Genomic DNA, 21,353 nt, shown 5'->3' with positions numbered 1-21,353 from the left:
TATTGCCCAATTTCTACTGTACACTCTTTAACCCTTATCCTTGAGTGGCCTCTTGGCCTTGATAATGAGTCGATACCTATGAAAAAAAAAGGAAAAGTCCAATGTGAACAAGTTCTAATTGTATCGTCCCCCTAAGTAATCCAAGTTACAAAATTCCCACTGTTTACTATGCTAAAATCACAATGACTAATGTATACCTATTAACCCTTATCCTCGAGTGGCCTCTGGGCCTTGATAAGTGGTGACACCCTTGTAAAAAAAAATTGTATATATATATATATTCAAGCAGACATTATTTATCATATCATATCATATCATATCATATCTCCTTTTATCCTTTTTCTCCCTTGTTCCCACTTCTTGCTTTCCCAATCTCTTTGAATCCCTACAAACTGTCTCAAACTGTTAAATGACTTTTTTATGCAAATATGAAAAATTTCACATTGCTTGTTTCTTGTGATTCATTAACTTGCAACATTCATCGTATATTTTGCAAACCTCTCTCCTCAAAATGAGAAGAATTTCTCTCTTCGAAACTCCATGGAATAAGGGTTTGTTTGTTTTTTTTATTGTTTGTTTTATTTGTACTCGTTGTCGAATATTTAAATTTTGTATACTTTCCTTACAGGTTTATAAAGGTTTTTGAAGAATTTGAATATTTTCAAGATTTTTATTGTATATATATATATATATATATATATATATATATATATATATATATATATATATATATATATATATATATATATATTAGTGTTGGCACCATTAATCGGAATCGGGTGTCGGAAAAATCGGAACATTTTGGAGTATAGGAATCGATATTGGAATGGGAAAAGTTATGGCCTAAATTCCGATTCTAAACCGATGCTTTTAATTTTCTTTTCTTTTTTTTACAATAAAAAATGAAAAAAAGCGCAAATAGTTTTTTTATTAGTTGTTCGTTTACAACATACGACTGAAAAGGCTCAGAGAATGTGTTATAAATTTCATTTACAGATTTAACATGGAGTTTCATTTATTTTGTTTATTGATCATGTGACGAGAGATAAGTTGCTTATTCCCTTTATAAATTTTTCGCAGCTAATCGCTTAATATCTATATGTCCTCATCTGAGGGAGTTCACTTGATTATTGAAAGGTTTTAACTGCTCTGAATGTTGTTGTTTTTTTTTAATTTCGTGGCGCCAGCTGTAAATTGGCATCTGACCTCGGCTTCTTCTGAAATAATATTATCGCACTTTTCTTTGGAAGCAAGTGAAAAATATAGATGAAAATCTCTGATGAGTTTATCAAAATCCTGGATAAGATACATAAAGAGATGATATTCCGAAGATTTTCTTAATTTAAAAGGAAATTATACCTACATTTAAACTTATTCAAGTAACCCAAATAGAAGGATCGGATTGAGTCATTTAATATTGTAATTAACAGAAAAAGAAAATAAATGATAAACAAATATGCAACAGATAAATGTTACCAAAGCCAAAACTCTTCTACATACCCGAATAAATTTATTTGTGTTCAAACTTCTTTTAAAGTGTGTTTTTAGTTCAAAACAAATTTAGTGTGTCCACTTAGAGTTAGAATTTTAAAAATGGCTGCCCAATAACGACAATAACTTAAAATAGAAAATTAAACAAACGCTGGTAGAAAAATAGAAAATAAAGAGAATAAGAAAAAATGACCGCCACCATAGGGTCATATCTTTCGAGTCTCGATAATGATTTAAAAATAAATGATAAAACAAATTACTGTTAGAAATTCAACCAATAAAAGTTACTGACCGTGCTGAAATAATATTATCATTTAGAAAGCTACTCTTAACATGAAAAGAAAGGTTCTTATTCTGTACTTGCACCTAATCATTTAAAAAATAAATAAACTTGAGAATTGAAACTCTCGCCTGAAGCTATATTACTGATGAAGTTTTATATCAGGAAAAGGATCTAACCAAATACTGTTTGCTGCTAACTTTCAATAGGTTATTGTTCTGGTTTGCCAATATTTATGAAATTATATTTGCTTTTGTTTTGTTTATGCTTGTTTATGTTTTTCCCCAATTCGCAATTATAACTGTTTTATTGCAAAAGAAAATTAGCAATTACTAGTAGAGAAACACGACGTTGCCCGGGATTGAATGATGATCAACGAATGCTTAACCCTCCCATATTTTTATTGTCATTGAAATTGATGAAATCGTTCATTTTCAATCAAATCAAGTTGGAGACTCATCGCGGTTCACCCAGAGGAAGCTTCACATGCACAATACATCGTAGTCTACATTACACTGTCGAAAACCTAACGTTGATTTTATAAAATTATTTTCATATAATAGCTTGAGTTAAAGTTTAAAATGCAAAAGTCAAGTATCATGGTTCAATTGTGCTCTAAACAAAACATTCATTCCAGACGCACACCTATCATATCAAAGAACCTACTGCTGATTTTATATGCCTGGCTTTCCCTAGTGCAGTGATAATGCTTTGCTAAGATTATAAATTATGATGAACAGTCAAAGGAATAGAGAAAGAAAGAGAGTGGATATAACAGCAATAAAGTTTTATAGTCCTTATCTCTAGTTTTCTAAATACTTTTTACGCTGGCTTGCTAAAAGAATCGATTAAACTAACAGAAAGCTTTTTAAGTTTTATGTTGACCGTGATTAGCCAGTATTTAAAAAAGACTAGCCCCCACCCCTACCTGTGAGCGTCTTAAAAAGAATTACAAATTATTTTACGTCAAATTTATATCAGAACCTGATCTCCCACTCTAAATACTAAAATGGTTACTTTTCACACGTAATCACATATAAAAATAATATTTCATTTTGGAATGGGGATTTTACTAAGAGCGTTACTCTATAAATTTGTCATCATCATCATCATCATCATCATTGTTATTATTTGCATCTCGTTTTTGTTTTGTTTTTTTACAGCAAAGCAAATCAATTTAATAATCAACTAAATTTTTACAATTAAAATAAAACCTTAACTTAATTCTTAGAGATAATGCACATTTTGTCTATTAATCGTCGACTATTTTCGACTGTTTATGAAAACTTTCATGCAGCATGTTGTACACTAACTACGCACTGATACAATTTGGCTTTGATTTAAAATTAAAAAAATCTGTTGTAGTCTTTCAATTTTTTTTTTTTTTTTTTAATTACATTTTCACCCCAAACAAGGCAAATTGCCACTTTGGTGTAGGGGGTTACTATCAGGGGCAACAACTACTGGGGTACTATGTAGGGATTTGGGCAGCAAGGTGTCGGTTCACGTTACACTTGAACTTCTGCACGTCAGTACTGTTGGGGAAGCAGGGACCTGGAATGGAATTCCAGAGTCTTGCGGTTCTGAGGAAGAAACTATTGGAGTAAAAAGATCTTTTACATCTAGGGATCTCTACAGTGTGGGGGTGGGATTTATCAGCCTGTCGGGTTTGTCGAGGGTGCTCGCGTCGTGGGGGCACAAGTGATTGCAGTTCGTCAGAGCATTCACCACTAAAATACTTGTAGAAAAGGCAGAGGGATGCAACATTTCGTCGATGGGACAGAGGCTGAAGCTTAGATGCCAGTTCAGGGCCTATCAGGTTTGCGACTCTCTTTTGAACCTTGTCAAGGAGCGAGAGACTAGTAGCAGATGCACCAGCCCAGATGTGGCAGCAATACTCCATACATGGGCGAATGGTGGCCTTATAGAGGTACAGGATACTTTCGGGTGTTAGTAGTTTTCTAGCACGGTAGAGAGAGCCTACCTTTCTTGCAGCGGCCCTGGCAATGCCTTCAATGTAATTGTTCCAACTCATGTTTCCTGTGAACGTTAGGCCAAGGAGTTTGAAAGATGGACTCTCAGATAAAGAGTCGTTGGCCATTGCTATGGATGGTAGAGAGGGTTTCTTGTAATTATTGAATGAAACTAGTTTAGTCTTGGCAGCATTGAACGCGACCAACCACTTTTGTCCCCATTCCACTACAGATTGGAGGTCTTCCTCTAGTGTTTCTGCCATTTCTTTAGAAATGTGTTCATTCGTCTTCCTGTCGTGTCTGCCATAGAGTGTAGTGTCATCAGCATATATACCCATCTCAGAGGCAATGTTGTCGGGGAGGTCATTTATGAATATCAGGAACAATAGAGGTCTAAGGATAGAACCCTGGGGCACTCCCGCATTTATATCATATTGTTTAGATGTGCGACCGTCGAGGACTACCTGGATTTTTCTCTTATCTAAGAAGGATTTAATTATGTTAAGTATTCTACCAGTGATACCGTATGATCTGATTTTACTGAGGAGACCCTCATGCCATACCCTGTCAAAAGCCTTAGATATATCTAATTACAAGGAAAGCATTTGATAAAAAAATATACACGAAAATAACCTGGCGGTTTGGAAAAATTACAAAAAACAACAAAAAACAAATCTCTAATTAAATATCTATAAATCTTAAAAGAATCGGAATTGGGAATCGTATCGGAATCGGAAATTTAGCACGGAATCGGTAATTGTATCGTAATCGGGAAAAATTTTGGAATGTCCCATCACTAATATATATATATATATATATATATATATATATATATATATATATATATATATATATATATTTGTATGTTTCTGTTTCTGTCTGCGTCTGTGTATAAGAGTGAGCAAGTAAAAACAGTATTTTAAATCTCAATTTAGTCTTTAATCGTTCTTGTTTTTCTTCTTTTTAATTTTTTGCCGTATTTTAAAATAACTCCACGACCGGAATAAACACATAATGACCAGGATCTTTCGTTCATGATTGTTCAGGAACCCACCCGTGTGCCCGACAATGACGGCCAGTATGCGAGCCTACTAGACCTTTTTCTCACAACTTGCCCTGAACTATGTTCAGTTTCTGTTCTGTCGCCTCTTGGATCTTCCGACCACTCTGTTGTATCAATTAAGATAAAAATGAAATGTAATATGTCCCCAGACGTACCTCTCCATCGTCCAGTATATCGATACACTAAGGTTGACTGGGATAGCTTCCGTACATTTATATATGATCTACCTCTGCATTCCATGTTTAAAAAGGATGTGTCCTCTATAGTATTAGACCTAACTGAATGGTTAATTGTAGGTATTCACCGTTTCATACCCTCGAAAAAGTTTCAGCAAAAACCTAACAGCCAGCCATGGTTCTCTCCAGAATGTGCTGCTGCCATTGCGCACAGAAATCACTTTTTCCACTGCTTCCAACGTAATAGATGTATGGAAACTAAAGCCGCTTTCGGGACTGCCAGCAACCATTGTAAGAAAGTAATAAAGAATGCAAGAGAGTTGTATGCTCAATCTGTTAAGTCCAAAGTAGCTGAGCAGCGGCTTGGTTCCCACCAGTTTTGGCAAATAGCAAACATAATCCTGAACAGAAGCGTGTGCTCCATCCCAACTCTCATCAATGGACCTGAGGTAATCTCGTCAGCATCAGACAAAGCCAAACTCTTTGTCAAGAACTTTGCAGCTAATTCTACCCTTTGCGACCAAGACCGCCAACCCCCAATATTTCCTCCTGTATCAGAAAACACGCTATGTGATATACGTATATCTGTACGTGATGTTGCCAAGCTAATCAAAAACCTTGATTCGAGTAAAGCAACTGGCCCAGACGATATTCCAATTATAGTACTCAAAACACTTCAACCTGAACTAGCGCCCATACTTACAAAACTGTTTAAACGTTGTCTTAAGAAGAATAGTTTCCCATCTCCCTGGAAAATTTCATCAGTATGCTCTGTATTTAAGAATTCAGGTGATCTCAGTACAGGCCAATAACTCTCCTGTGCGTCATGAGTAAGTTGTTGGAATCTGTGTTAAATACAGAAGTAATCAACGATCTCAACAAAGATAACCTTCTTAGTGACACTCAATATGGTTTCCGTTCTGCTAGATCTACAGCAGATGTGCTTACAGTTATATCTCATAGGATTAGCAAATCTCTCGACGGAGGCCACATTTCTAGGGCAATTGCTCTTGACACATCTAAGGCCTTTGATAGGGTATGGCATAAAGGTTTACTTCACAAGATCTCTAGCTATGGTATAGCTGGAAATGTCTTCTCAATTATTAAATCATTTCTTTCTGGTAGGTTCATAAGAGTAGTAGTTGATGGGCAAAAATCAGAAGCTCACAGTATTAATGCCGATGTCCCTCAGGGGTCCATCCTGGGCCCAACTCTTTTCCTGATCTACATTAATGATCTTCCAAATCACATCCTTACATCATTTGTAGACATTTATGCTGACGACACTACCATTTATGGTAGCACATCTAAGACAGTAAACGACCAAGTTCTCTCCAATTCTCTCTCCTCTGATCTTGAGCACGTAGTACAATGGGGTAAGGAGTGGCTGGTTACTTTTAATGCATCTAAAACCAAGCTTCTCTCTTTACATCATCAACATTCTGATCCACATCTGGCATCAATTGAGATGAATGGCTCTCGTCTTCAGGAGGCCTCAAGTTTTGACAAGCTTCAGGGCTTGACCTTTACTCCTGATCTTAAATGGAACACGTACATCAAATATGTTCCCAAGGCCGCTGGAAAAATGGTGGGATCTTTCTATCGATCCGGTAAATATCTCACTGCTGATGCTATTCTCTATCTATATAAGAGCCAGGTACGTCCAAGGATACAATATTGTTGCCACATCTGGGCAGGAGCTGCTAGAAAGGACTTGTTCTGCCTTGACAGAGTTCAAAATAGACTTCGTAGCCTCGTAGGAGATGTCCTTTTCTCTTCCTTGCAACCTCTATCTCACAGAAGAGATGTTGCAAGTTTGACGTATCGTTATTTTCATGGAAGGTGTTCAACTGAGCTTCAATCTATGGTCTCCCCTCGCCAAACTTTCACAAGAAACACTCGTCTAGCTGTACACACTATCAATAATTCCCCCACTCTTTATCTTTATCTGTGCCTAAACCTAAACGTAGATTCCATGAACAAAGCTTCTTTCTTAGAACTGCACGCCTGTGGATTTGTCTTCCGTTTTCCTGCTTTCCGGCTGACTACAATATGGTTGTCTTCAAGTCTGACGTAAATAAGTTCTTGATGAGCCGTTCTATATAAGTTATCAAATTTACCAAATTTTCATTACTAATGATTACTGTATTGTCCAATGTCTACTGTAAACTCTTTAACCCTTATCCTTGAGTGGCCTCTTGGCCTTGATAAGTGGTGATGCCTATGTAAATAAAAAAAAAACTTATCTGAAGACCAACTAATCACTCAAGGGAAATATGAAAAAAAAAATCCTCGGTTTTCTATGAATGGAATCTTTGGAATCGGAGTCGGAGGTTACAGCGACGAAGCGTTGTGAAAATGACACCGAATTCCGAAGATTCCAAATAATACCATATTTGATTATGTTCCTTATTGAAGCTGATTTTTACTTTACGTCCTAATTATTGAGTTAAATTTTACCTGTACTAGTTACTTAAGTCATGGGGATTTAAAATATTTCATTTTTATATATCTACATATTTTATATAACCATCTATATCTATATCTATATGAAGTTTAATTTTTCATCACACTTCCATTGATATTAAAAGCCTACTGTTTCTATTTAAAAATTATCATACCAAACTTCTTAATATACTCAGTGATAGATATGCGAGCGGCTAAATAAAGGTTAACTAATTTGCATATTCTTTGAAAAACGAATCTTCATTAATTAATTATTCACTTTATAGTTTCTTATTAAATGATTGATTTAATTAAACTATCACGTCTGGTTTTATCTATGCATAGTTTCTACATTGCGCATAATTGGATAGTATTTAGAATGAAATCGTTGTAGTACAGGCACATGTATTTATATATATATATATATGTGTGTGTGTGTGTGTGTGTGTGTGTGTGTGTGTGTGTGTGTGTGTGTGAGAGAGAGAGAGAGAAAAGAGAGAAAGAGAGAGCTTATCTCTGTGTGTGCTGACGATCTCTACTCCTCTCTCAATTTTTGATCTACAGATTTGAAACATGATGTATGGGGGATTTGGTCCTTTGGAACAAATTTGAATTGGTTTATCTGGTAAAAATAGCTGCAAACTGGTTAAATTGAAAAAAAATAGTTGATTTTCACAGGAGTAGGTCGACTAAAGCTGTTATTCTTATGCATGCGCAAATATACGCTTGAAGTCGTTTAATTTTGACTATTCTCTGTTTATAGCTCAAACGGTAACTCTTTGGTTTTGATTTTAGTGATGGCACCTAATATGCTGTGTTTTTGTGTTATTTTTAACCTTTGAAATCATTATTATGTCATGGGTACAATATAATAATTATAGAATTTGTACTCTAATAATAAATACGAAATTTGCATGAAATAAAATATCATATTATAACGTATCTTATGACCGGGCAACGCGGGGAGGGATATTACTATATATTAGGCACAATATAATAATCAATAGGTGATTGGGTCTATTATAAGAAATACAAAATTTACATAAACGAAAATGTACCAAAGAAAACGGGCCCCGTGTACACTTTATGTGATATCTCCATTATTTATTCACCGATTGCCCTTATTTTACAGGACATGGCAGAATCAATCGTGAGTACATCAAGAACCCAGTGGGGCTGGGACAAAGAATACACTGTGTTAAATTTTACTACAAAAAATTAAGAAAACCCAGGACAATTTCATGCTTCAGTTCGAATGTGAAAAGACTCCATCCAAAAGCAAAATTCAGAACTGGGTGGACCACTTCGAGAAGTATGGGACTGTGGAGAACCTCAATGCTGCCAGAGAGAACCGTCCAAGCCACTCGGGATGTCCCAAGAAGCGAACAGCCGAGCTGGTCGAAAGAGTGAGAGAGTCTCTCCGGAAGAGTCCGAAACGCTCTGTGCGTAAGCGAAGTCAGTCCCTCGGTATGTCCCGTGACACTTGCAGGATGATGAACGATATCATGGCTTACCCATACAGAATACAGACGCTGCAGACCCTTACAGCCTCAGACAAGAAGCAGAGGAGGGCTATGACAGTTAAGAAGCTCGAGAAGATCGAGGAGACACCAAGTTTCCTTAACCTCCTTTGGACCTCAGATAAAACCCACTTCCATCTTGACGGAAAGGCGAACTCCAAGACAAATGCATTATCGGACCAATTTTCATCGAAGAATCTGGCGCAGCAGTGACAGTCACAAAGAGCGGTATGTGGAGGTCCTCAAAACCTTCAAGAGTGAGCTCCAGACCATCTACCCGTCGCTCATGAGCAAGTTCTGGTTCCAGCAGGACGGAGCAAGTTCTTACACCTCAAACCTACCCCGAGATTGGCCGAAAGATGTCGAGTGATCAGTCTCAAGACTGATTTTGAGTGGGAACCCCATAACCTAGACCTAAGCCCCCCCCCCCCCCCAGATTTTTTCTTTGGGACTATCTTAAGGACAGAGTCTACGCTGGGAAATCCAGAACCATCAAGGAAGGAAGCCATCAGGGAGGAGATAAGAGCCATTACCAATTCGGTCTGTAAGAACGTCATGGACAATTTCGTGCTGCACCTCAAGAAATGCATGGAGCTAAATGGGGCCATCTAGAACATATGCTGTAGAACGGAGAAAAAAAGACCAAATACCCTAGTGTTTTGATGTGATGTTTTGAATATAATAAACTAGTTATGACCAAAGTTTCATTTCATTCGGGCAAAACACTAAGAAACGGGGCCTAATTATAGTTGGGGACGGTTTTTTTTTGGGGGGAGTTACCCTGTATTTAGGCGTATTTTACGACCTAACAACACCGGGTGCTGGATTATATGGTAAAATTGATATTTTTCTCCTTGTGATACAATTATGATTTTAATCATTAAACTTGATTGTTTTTAAACTTATTTCTTGTGTCTTTGATTATTTATTTCTATCAGGTATTCCTTTGGTGCCATCGATAATTTACACCACTCTCAGATCATTATACGGAGATGATAAACGGTAAATATTGTTTTCATTCCTTCATATATATATATATATATATATATATATATATATATATATATATATATATATATTTATGTATATATATATATTTATGTATATATATATATATAATATGTTTTTAACTCTTTTTCAAAGTGTTTTTAACATGTTTTATTAACTACTTGTTCTGATATATATATATATATATATATATATATATATCTTTGTCTATGTGTGTGAGTTCGTTCCTTATAGACTCCAAAACAACTGTAGAGATTTTCTTTAAAATTTACAGAACTTTAGTGTATAAGTTTAAATTCTGTCTCAAAATACCCCCGATAATTACCGATAATTACTGATAATCGATAACTGAAATCGTTATTTCAATTTATCTATCATCGGTAAAGCCATTTTTCCATGTCACCGCTTAGCAACAATGATAGAATAACGGGCGGTGAAAATTCTACTGTGGGTAAGTTGATAGCGCTTCTTTTGTTTGTTTTTTTTTCATGACATGGTCTGTAGGTTCAAACTCCGCTCGTAAATTTCTTAATTTGTTTTCATTAACTGCAAAGAATTTTATAAGACTTGAAAAAATTTACGTGTTTTTTATTTTTTTATTTTTTTATTTTTTATTTATTTATTTATTTTTGCATGACATGATCTGTAGGTTCAAACGCCGCACGTAAATTTCTTATTGATTTTTTTTTTGTTTTGGTTAACTGGAAAGAAGATTACATCTTCTCTATCTATCTATCTATCTATCTATATATATATATATATATATATATATATATATATATATCTTCTACTCTACTTATATATAAAAGGCACTGTCTGTGCGTGTGAGTTCATTCCTTATAGGCTCCACAACGGATGGGCGGATTTTTTTTAATTTCACACATATATACCTTATGTACCTGGGAGTGTTTTGAGATATGGTTTGTATCGGAATACCTCTGATAAGTATCAAAAATCGATAATCAAAGAAATCTGATTAAAGAAGAAACAGCCCAATTTTGGTCAAAGTTGACACTTCTATGCAGCCTACAAACATAATTGCATTCAAGAAGTTTTATCACTACACAAGCCTATAAAATCAACAGTAGATTCTTTGATAAGACGGAGGCGCGTTCAAGATGAATGTTTCTGTTCAGAGTATAATTGGACCATTGTACTTGACTTTTGCATTTTAAAATTAATTCAAGTTATTTTATAAAATTAAAAATAATTTCATAAAATCAACAGTAGGTTCTCTACAGTGCAATGTAGACTACAATCAATTGTGGACTAAATGACTTCGGGGATGCATGTGAAGCTTCTTCCCAGTGCACAGTGGTGAATTTCTGACTAGAGCAATTAATTGATTTGATTAACGAATGAGTGATTTCATAGATTTTGATGACAATAAAAGTATTGGAAGTGTGGAATATTTGTTGATCCTATTTAAATCCCAAGCAACGTCGGGTTTCTTTATATATATATATATATATATATATATATATATATATATATATATATATATAGGGTGACCCATAAAGAACGGGCCCCAACTCTAATTAGGTTCCGTTTCTTAATGTTTTGTCCGAACGAAATGAAACTTTGGTCATAACTAGTTTATTATATTCAAAACATCACATCAAAACACTAGGGTCTTTGGCCTTTTTTGTCTGTTCTACAGCATATGTTCTAGATGGCCTCCATATATATATATATATATATATATATATATATATATATGTACATGTAGATATATATATATATATTCAGTAATGTGATTGATAATTTAAAATTAAAATTAAATTAAAAATCCGTTTCACAAGAAGGAACAACAGCAAAATCAATAATTTGTACGATCGTTTCGGAAAACAATGTTTTTATTGTGGTAGACATTAAGCCACGGACAATAATTTTTACATATAGTATTTTTAACAAACAAAGTTTCCTCATCAGCAAAGTATTGGAAAGGGTTTTTAATATATGTAAAAGACACGATAAATAAAGCTAGTATTAAAAGTATAGGCAGATGTATCTTTTAATTCTTCGCCTTTTGAAATCAGCAACTAAGGTCAAAGTATTCATATGGATGTTTATTGTAGCTTTTCAACTTTATATATATATATATATATATATTTGTATATATATATATATATATATATATATATATATATATATCGCACAAAAGTGAGTACACGCCTCATATTTCTTCAAATATTTAAGTATATCTCTTCATGGAATACTGAAAAAGTAATTTTTTGACACAATGCAAGCAATATAAAAGTTTGTGGAATTTAGATATAAAAATGTTAATTAGCAGATCCCATAAGAGTCCAACCTGTTATAGTCGAATTCGGAAGAGACGAAAAACTGTTAAAAGTGAAACTCACAATTTCCCTTCCCTCAATGGTTACTTACAATTAATAACATACCAAAATGCTGGTTTTTACATCCGACTAAAAGTTCAGAATCATTTAACTGGCAAAATCCGTAGTGGATATAACATAAGTCTAAATACAAAAAGGTTTCAATGCGATAACGTTAAACAAAAAATTAAACTTCGTCGCATAAGCAAAGTGTATACTACAATACAGATGCAATGTACGAGAGGCGTGCCAAAAGTAATGCCCCATTTTTATTGCGCCCGAATAAATAACGAGAATTGCAAATTGCATTGTCATGATGACTGAACTTATGCATTCATGAACTGAAAGTTTCATCTCTCTGTTGCAGATATTGAGAGTGTGAGACTAAGAAACCAACCCCTCACGTGGATGTGCGTCAGAAGCAGATGAATCATTCAATTATCCACAAAAGTGCATTGACAATGTAGAAAAATATATTCTGGAGCACGAAAGGCTACTCGTTTTAATAGTACCACTACTGTCTTCGTAGCTCTTCAACTTTTGAGTTAAAAGGAGCCTTTACTTTTGAAACGGCACTTGTATGACAAAGTGCGATCCGGACATTTATGCACAACATCTCTTATCGCTGGCAAAAGTGCAAAAGTTAAAAAAAAATAGGAGGCTTTACTTTTAGAAACGAGTCTCGTATTATTATTGCGAGAGGTTATCAGCGTTATTCATAGCAAATGCATACACACTTTTTCATTACACCTTTTTCTCGTTTTTATTATTCAGAAAAACTGCTGTTATCAAAACAAGTGAGATAAATCTAATAGGCACAAACGCTACAAAGCAAATGACTCTAATTGCTACCCTCTTTCTTTCTTCGCTTTGTTTGAGGCCAATTCTCCTCACTTCTCGAAGCAAGTTTCACGGGAACGTTTGAAGTCAATATATTTTCTGATCAATAAAAATCGTTTCAAGTTACAAAAGTAACACGCCTATATGAAAATGCGCAGCCGACGCGGAGTTCGAAACTCCTATAAAATAAAAATAAAAAAAAGCTAAAAGGACATATATATATATATATATATATATATATATATATATATATATATATATATATATATATATATATATATATATATATCAGATACCAATCAGTCATGCACGGAAGAACAGAAGAATGTCGTTCACTCAAACCCCGTGTCTTTGAGCCGATGGAAGCAAGTTGCAAAAGAAAAAATAAATAAATAAATTGCGTATCATCTTCATCAACTCACGATCGTTTATACACTCACTAAAAAAGGTAAACCAACGCACACACAACATAATATTACGCTGCAAAATATTCACATACGTATATTACTATGTAAAATTCAGTGCTAAGTAAACTCTTTTTCTGGGGTTAATGGTTTAGTCCTCAGTGTTGGCGATACTAGAAATACAATGAAAAATTGCTTAAAACTTGTATCCAGTCATGGCTGATGGAATGCGAACATGTCGCCCTCGTAAATTTAATAAAGGATTTCATTTCGTGCTAATTCCTGAGTTCGACAAGATGCACCTAAAAAGGTCAGCGGTCACATCGACCGAAACTTTGTGCGAATAAAATTCAAACATTCAATATAAGATTAGTAGTCCGAATAATATGAATAACACAAATCATGAATATTCCCTCTTAAACATCTACATTAAGATTTTAAAGCAGCAACGTCTTGTCCGCGCTGCTGTATGGAAACAAAACTTAACATCTTAAAAATAGAGGAAATTAGACGCGTTTAATTCCAAGTGTCTTAAAGAAATTCTAAGGATAAGGCACAATCACGTTGACACGCCGATTTCCGCCAGATCACAGAAGTTAAGCAACGAGGAGCCTGATCAGTACCAGATGAGTGACCATTTGGGAAAGCTAGGCGTTGTCTGTACCGCGTCGAGTCATAATAAAGTCCCAGGTTGGTATCTGAGGCGCATTAATTCACTGGGCGAGGTGCACCCCTAGTTTTACTTAAGACATGAATCTAGAAGAAGGTTACTCTGATGACGTCAGCAGCAGGACGTTCGATGGCCATGGACGAGGGTGAATCTTTAGCATATCAACGATTCCATGATATTAAGAGTTATGTTATTTGACTGCAGCTATGTGGATGATCTAAGACAACGAATAGGTGTAAACGAGTCAGATGCCACCGCGCTGGAGAAGGTAATGGCAACCCACCTCCAAGTACACTGTCAAGTTCAAAATCATGTGATGTCTTAAGAGGAATCGGACCAACAACTAAATTAAGAAGGAAATAATTAGTAATTATTAGTCTCTTCATCCATAAGTAAATTCTCTTCAATAAAACCTTGAAAGAACCCAGCATGTTTTTTCATGTAAAAGAAGTTTATTTGCCTTAGTTTAACAGATGAAACGATCGGGAACTACTAGACGATCACAGCTACTCTTGAAATCGCGACGAGAAACAGCGATTCGAAATCTGATATCTTTCGAGATTTTATTATCTATTCATTTGAGGCATGATTAGGCCATGTAGAAACTGATAATCTAAGTTGAATCTTACCTTGAGTCTCTTTCTGTCTGCGTCTCCGATTTCTAACGTGAGAAAATTAACTTAAGAAGAAAATAATTAGTAGTTATTTGTTTCTTCATCCATAAGTAAATTTTCTTCAATAAAACATTGAAAGAACCCAGCATGTTTTTCATGTAAACGAAGTTTATTTGCCTTAGTTTAACAGACGAAACGATCGAGAACTACTAGACGACCACAACTACTCTTGAAATGGCAATGAGGAACAGTGATTGGAAATCTGATATCTTTCGGCATTCATCTATTTCGAGCAACATTTTCTTCGGTAGATTAGAAACCAAAGAAGGTTCGAACAAAACGATTTTACCTTATGTGATTTTTGCTTCTTCCTCTCATACTCATGTATATATGAAAAATAGGTCCCCTATCAAGGGGAGCAAAACACAAGTTATTAAAAATCATATCTCAAATTGTATTTTTCTTTTTCGAACATTTTGACATATCGTTTCTAATATCGAATATCTTACTCTTAGCTGCTGGACTGGAAACTCTGCTCTTCAGTGGATTATTCAGGGCCCAATCATGCTGTCATTATTGGTAAGTACTTTTTAAAATATATAATTTACACGCTAATATTATTAGTGGCTTAGTTAAAGACTAAAGTGCTGATGCTAGGAGGCCAACTTTACCCAACTGAAAGTAGATGGTTGTACATTCGAAACATACCAACACAGTAATAACTTTTAGTTACAAAAAGTTAGAGAATTACCCAAACTTATTGAAATTAACAACACTTATAGAATGAATGAAAAGGGGGCATTGAGGTCATCTTCTACTACGGCCGATCTATTATTATTATTATTATTATTATTATCATCATTATCATCATCATCATCATCATCATCATCATCGTCATCATCGTCATCATCGTCATCATTATTATTTGTACTTACGAAGAGTTTTCACACAGGTCAGTATGAAAGATCACTCACTCACAATAAACAGTGGTGTTCTGTGGAGTCTGAGTGACAATAAGTCTCCCCATATTTCCAGTACTCGTAACTTTTTTCGATAACCTTTGCAAATGAATTTGCGTTATCACAACAGTCGCTTGCTATTAACTTCTCGCTGGCAGCGACTATTGGTCTTCACTGGAATTAGGATGGCGAGAAGCCTCTCCAAAGTTCCAGTCCTCTTCGCACTCATTCAGTGGAGGTCTAGTTAGTGCTTTCTCTCCTCTGTCTTTCAATTCTTCTTGTACCCTTCTCGATGATGGGGAGAGAAAACACTAAACACCCCTCCACTAAATGAGTGTAAATATTATTCAGTAAATTATATATTTTTATAAAATTTGCAAGTTTTCAAATCGTTGAACTTTTTAATCTGTTTCATTCGAATTGAGATGAAGTAAATGGTGACTAGAATGAGTTCAACTTGATTTCTTATGATGACCGTTTATGATAAGTGTTTATTGGCATTGGATTTGAGGACGATCACGTTGAACTCTTTAGAGAAGCAATCTCGCGGCAACGTGTTCCGGATAAATATGTTCTTACTTGAAATGTCTTATATTGAGGAACCAAAGACTTGAACTCAATCGTACATGTATTGCTATCGTTTGTATTCTTTTTTGACTGTGAATATATTAAAGCTTGTTCTTATCTTTGAATATTCTTTCTTGGCCGTAAAATTCAATATTCGTGTCTGTTTGTATAGTTTTTGTTGTTGTTGTTTTGCTTTTGTTTTTTGTTTTTTTTTCGAAATGAAACAGCTCTAAAAATAAAACAAACTATTACTTGACGCTGTTTTGAACTTGGTGGAATTGCAATTACTCTGTATACACACACATACACACACAATACATATCTAGACTAGCAAGCCGCCAGGGATTGCCTGACCGTAAAATACTTTTAAATATGATATTTTGATTAATGCAGATTTCGTATTCATTATTATATTATATTGCTCCCAATATATAGTAATGATTTTAAAAGCTAAAAAAAAAAAACAATGACTCGTGTGCCATCACCGAGAATCAAAACCAAAACGTTTAACTTAGGATTTACTTTTTCCTTTAACGTTAATGCTTGAGCTATGAAGATATGTTTTTTAAAGGCTAAAAATTAAAGCATGAACCAATAGCTATTACGTTACGCATGCATATCCATAATGCTGTCGTTCGAACTTAACCTGGCAAGTTCCATTTTTTTCATTTTCAGACTTTTGCACCGATTTTCCTCTGCTGAAAGCCAATTATAAAGTTTCACATAAGTTTGAATACCCTATATATTGAGTTTCATGTCTGCAGACCAACAATTGACGGAGTGCTTTCTTTGATCTCTCAGTATTGGGTTTCAAGTGTTGTTTTTAGTTGGCGTTTTTTCTTATTGAATGTGTTTTATGGTCGTAATATTTAGAAGTGTTTTGGTGAGATTTAACAATTACTTGTCAAATTTAGTTTGTAGTATTATAGTTATAGGGTGGCGTATACCAAATTATATTTCTTTTTCTATTATTTTCATAGAAATTGGTGTTATTTTTTATATGTAATGTATATGCAATTGTTTATATGTAATTTCTATATTATTGTATCCACTATTTTGCAGAGTTGCGTTGTAAATGTAGCTTGATTTATTAACTGCATTTTCGTTACTAGAAGTATTGGTAAACCTGTGTTCGTTAGAATTAGGAATCTTTTTAGAACTGCTGAGGGATTATTGGATTTTGAGTTTACATATATTGGATCAGAGTTATTCTTTACTACGAAGCTCTACTCACGTATTGAGCACTATTGAAGTAAATACTGAAAGTTTAACCATAAATATTATATGTTCTTATAATATTTTATATAGATATATTATCTTGCAATATTTTTGCTATAATGAGTATATAAATACAACGGGAAGGTTTTATTTATAAACAGGGGTGATAAGAACTGACCAATCAGATTAATCTATGCTCTGTTACTCATCAATCAGAAACCGAAATCACTCCACATATATACTGAATCTCTTAAGAATTCATGTACCTAACTTTTCATATTGACACGGGAAGGAGCACTGCTGTTCATGTCAGTGATAGATACTGGTATATATAACGAGTTTATTTAATATATCTACGTCATAATCGCGTTGACACACCGGTTCTCGTCAGATCATCAAAGTTAAGCAACGTTGAGCCTGGTTAGTATCAGATGGGTGACCATTTGGGGATTCTAGGCGCTGTATGTGCTCTCCGCTTATCTCGGCATTTGTTTCCAGTCGTCCTGTACTTTACCTGCTACTGGTATTTAACAATGTCGTCTCAGAAGAGGTGTGTTTGGAGATTGCGCACCTCCTACCACAAAAATTTCACGCGCATGCAACCCTTCGTGGGTATCTTTAGTCTGTCCAAGACTGAAGGAGCCTGTTATTTAATATGTGTATATACTTACGTGTATATATTATTTATACATGTCGTCTACGTTCATATTTGTTTATGTCACCGTCCGTATCGTCTCTAGAATGTTGAGTGTATGTACGTGTCGATACATGCGATCGTCTATATAATGTATGTGCATGTTATATATTTATTAGTGTCTGTGTGTATAATATGTCCGTTTATTTTATCGAGTGAATGTTGTGCGTGTGCAATAAACAGTTCACCAAACGCGAATAATAATGTATAAGGAGAGTTCTTTCCAACGTGGTTAGCATCTTTGGGGGGGGGCGTTCCTTGAAGCTGAAAAAAATCCCCTGCAAAACACCAACGCCAGATGATATTTTATATAAAACTTATTCCTTGAAGGTTCCAGATTTGGTGTTGTATGCTTCCCAGGTCTCAACATCTTGCTATAATGTTTACTAGTAGTCTTCCGTAAACCTCAGCGACTTGATCCCAGTATGCTTTTCAACTCAACCTCTCTCCTCCTCTGGAAATCTGGGGAGACTTGTTGTAACCCAGACTTCAGAGAACAGAATAAGTTGTTCTCAAAAAGAAGTCTTTGATGATGGCCTAGGTGACTACTCCTACTGAGTAACAAATAATAATAATAGTAATAATAAAAATAATAATAATAAGAAGAAGAAGAAGAAGAAGAAGAAGAAGAAGAAGAAGAAGAATCGCTTGGGTGACTTGAACATATCTGGGAATGTTAATATCATGAGGACTTCTTCGGGTGGGCTACCTACTAGAAACTATATGCTTCGTCTTCGTTTGCAAGCTTTTACAATTAAAATCTCTTCTGAATTGATACTGGATACTACCATTTTGTTTCGAACAATTTCTCTCTCTCTCTCTCTCTCTCTTTCTCCCTCTTTCTTTCTTCCTCTCTCTCGATATATATATATATATATATATATATATAGTCATCCACATACAGTACTGTTTCGCTGTTTCACAGCTCATCAGTGCAGCTTGACAATTAACTACCTCAAGCCAGGATCGAGCCCCGACCGCCCAAATAACAGTCGGAGCTTCTAACCGTTGCGCTATTCAGCTGCTGCCGTGTGGGCAGTGAATTAACAATGTTTTGACATTGTCCAAATACCCAGATAACTATATATATATATATATATATATATATATATATATATATATATATATATATATATATATATATACAGAGAGAGAGAGAGAGAGATTCGAAAACAATATATATATATATATATCCATTGACACGTGTTTTACGTGGCTGATGATTTTATGCATAACAACAAAAATAACAACACACACTCATATGTATATATATATACATATATATAATTATATGTATGTATGTATGTATGTATGTATGTATGTATGTATGTATGCATGCATGCATGCATGTATGTATGTATATATATATGTGTGTTATATCATTCTTCCCACTCCTAATACACCAGGTCACGTTCAGCTCTAAACTTGTCATTTAAGGATTGACGTGTAAAATTAAGTAAAGTGCGACCTACCATTTTAAATCACTTTCAGACGCACTCAAGTGTCTGAATCGATTTCATTTAATGCTGTTGAGGTGAAATGTTCAGAAAGACATACATTAATCTGAAGATGAAGTCATTCTATGGGATAATTAAATTCGGCGATAAGCAATGATAAAAGATAAGCCCCTAAAGTTTGGCAAATGAGGAGTCACCTTTCAGTTACTATTACTCTCATATCGATTTTTACTCGAACAGTACTACCTCTCTGGGTCACATCTGTAAGTTACATACAACGCATGGTATTTATTTATAAACTAGCTGTACCCGGCCACGCGTTGCTGTGGTTCCGTTTGGTGAAATGATTAATGAGTATGGTCAATTAAGGCCTTTTTTGCATATGGTTCAGTAATTTTCCTTGCTTACAAATAGATTTGTAGAAATATTTTCTTTTTTTTTCTTTTTTTGCTTATTTTCAATTGAGGAATCTGAAAATCCTTTCTTTGCTTCAAAATAGATTTGGAGCAACTTTTTTATTTGTTATATTTTTCTTTTTTTTTTTTATTACTGGTCAATTAAGGCCAATTTAGCTTTCTATGTGGTTCTGTAGTTTTCTTTGTGTCCAAATAGATTTGGAGAAATGAATTTAGTTTTAAAATTGTTTTATGTTTTAATGCCTGTTTTTAATTGAGGAATCTGAAGAAAGAGAAATCTAAAAAATATTTGCTTGAGTGATTTCTCAATTTATTTGCCTGTATGGCCAAGTAATGCCAAATTTTATGGTAATTCTGTAATTTTGTTTGCGTCCAAGTAAGTTTTATTCTTTGTTTCTGCAAGTTTTTAATTAAGCAATCTGAAAAAAAGAGGAGACTGAAGAAAAACATATGCTTGATAGATATCGCAATATAATCAATTGTTTGTCCAGTCAACAGCTGTATCGTTATGTAAGGCCAAGTGTTTTTAGTAAACAGATGGCTCGTACGCCATATGCACGTGAGTAAGAAAATCGTATTGATTTCCATAACACAAAAAGCAAAAATCATTTATAAGAAGATGTAATCTTTATTGTAATGTTATAAGATTTTAAGAATAATTAATAAATCGTTTAAAAAATCTGTAGAAAAAGCAGGAAGCAAAGAATTGAAATAATTGCAACAGCAATATAGTAATGCCCCCACAAAACACCGGAAAACGGTAAGGAATAAATATTGTTGGATAACGAAATTATTTGAATTGTTAAAGTATAATCGTACAATTTCTAAATGCACGTGAAAGTTGAAAAAAGAAAATTTATGGGGGGGGGAGGAAACAGCAAATTAATTTTTATGGGGAAAAATGAATGCTATAGTTAGCACAAATAAGTATAAATGTATCTGGAAAAAAGTGGGCTACCGGAAAGTGGTAAGAAACACAAAATAATTTTTAACTTCTATAATTCGAGATAAGTTCAAATATGAAGTTATTTAGACAGATTTACCGAAAGAAAGTTACCAAGGAATTTGTTAAACAATATCCATCCAAAATCAGTAATAATTCGTAATGGATGTAATCTTGGAATTTAACTAAAAAAAATGGAATTTTGGAATGCGAGATGCCGTAAAAAAAATGTAGAAATAAGATTGACTGCAAAAAAAACAGCAAATGAATTTT

The 21,353-nt window shown here is 34.4% G+C and overlaps 1 protein-coding gene across 1 annotated transcript in view; it reads left to right on the top strand.

Moving 5' to 3' along the window:
* LOC145291157 (calcitonin gene-related peptide type 1 receptor-like) overlaps positions 1-21,353 on the top strand; it is a 451,435-nt gene that overhangs the window by 397,302 nt on the left and 32,780 nt on the right. Inside the window, exons 7-8 of the mRNA XM_080136685.1 lie at positions 9,887-9,950; positions 15,342-15,405. Coding sequence (XP_079992811.1) covers positions 9,887-9,950; positions 15,342-15,405 — 128 coding nt within the window. The remainder of the gene's footprint in view (positions 1-9,886; positions 9,951-15,341; positions 15,406-21,353) is intronic.

The sequence above is a fragment of the Euprymna scolopes genome, chromosome 12 (assembly GCF_053919585.1).
Source record: "Euprymna scolopes isolate OS-2025 chromosome 12, ASM5391958v1, whole genome shotgun sequence".
Taxonomy (NCBI): Eukaryota; Metazoa; Mollusca; class Cephalopoda; order Sepiida; family Sepiolidae; genus Euprymna; species Euprymna scolopes.
Note: the sequence above shows the minus strand (reverse complement) of the source record. Positions and strands in the feature narration are given on the sequence as shown.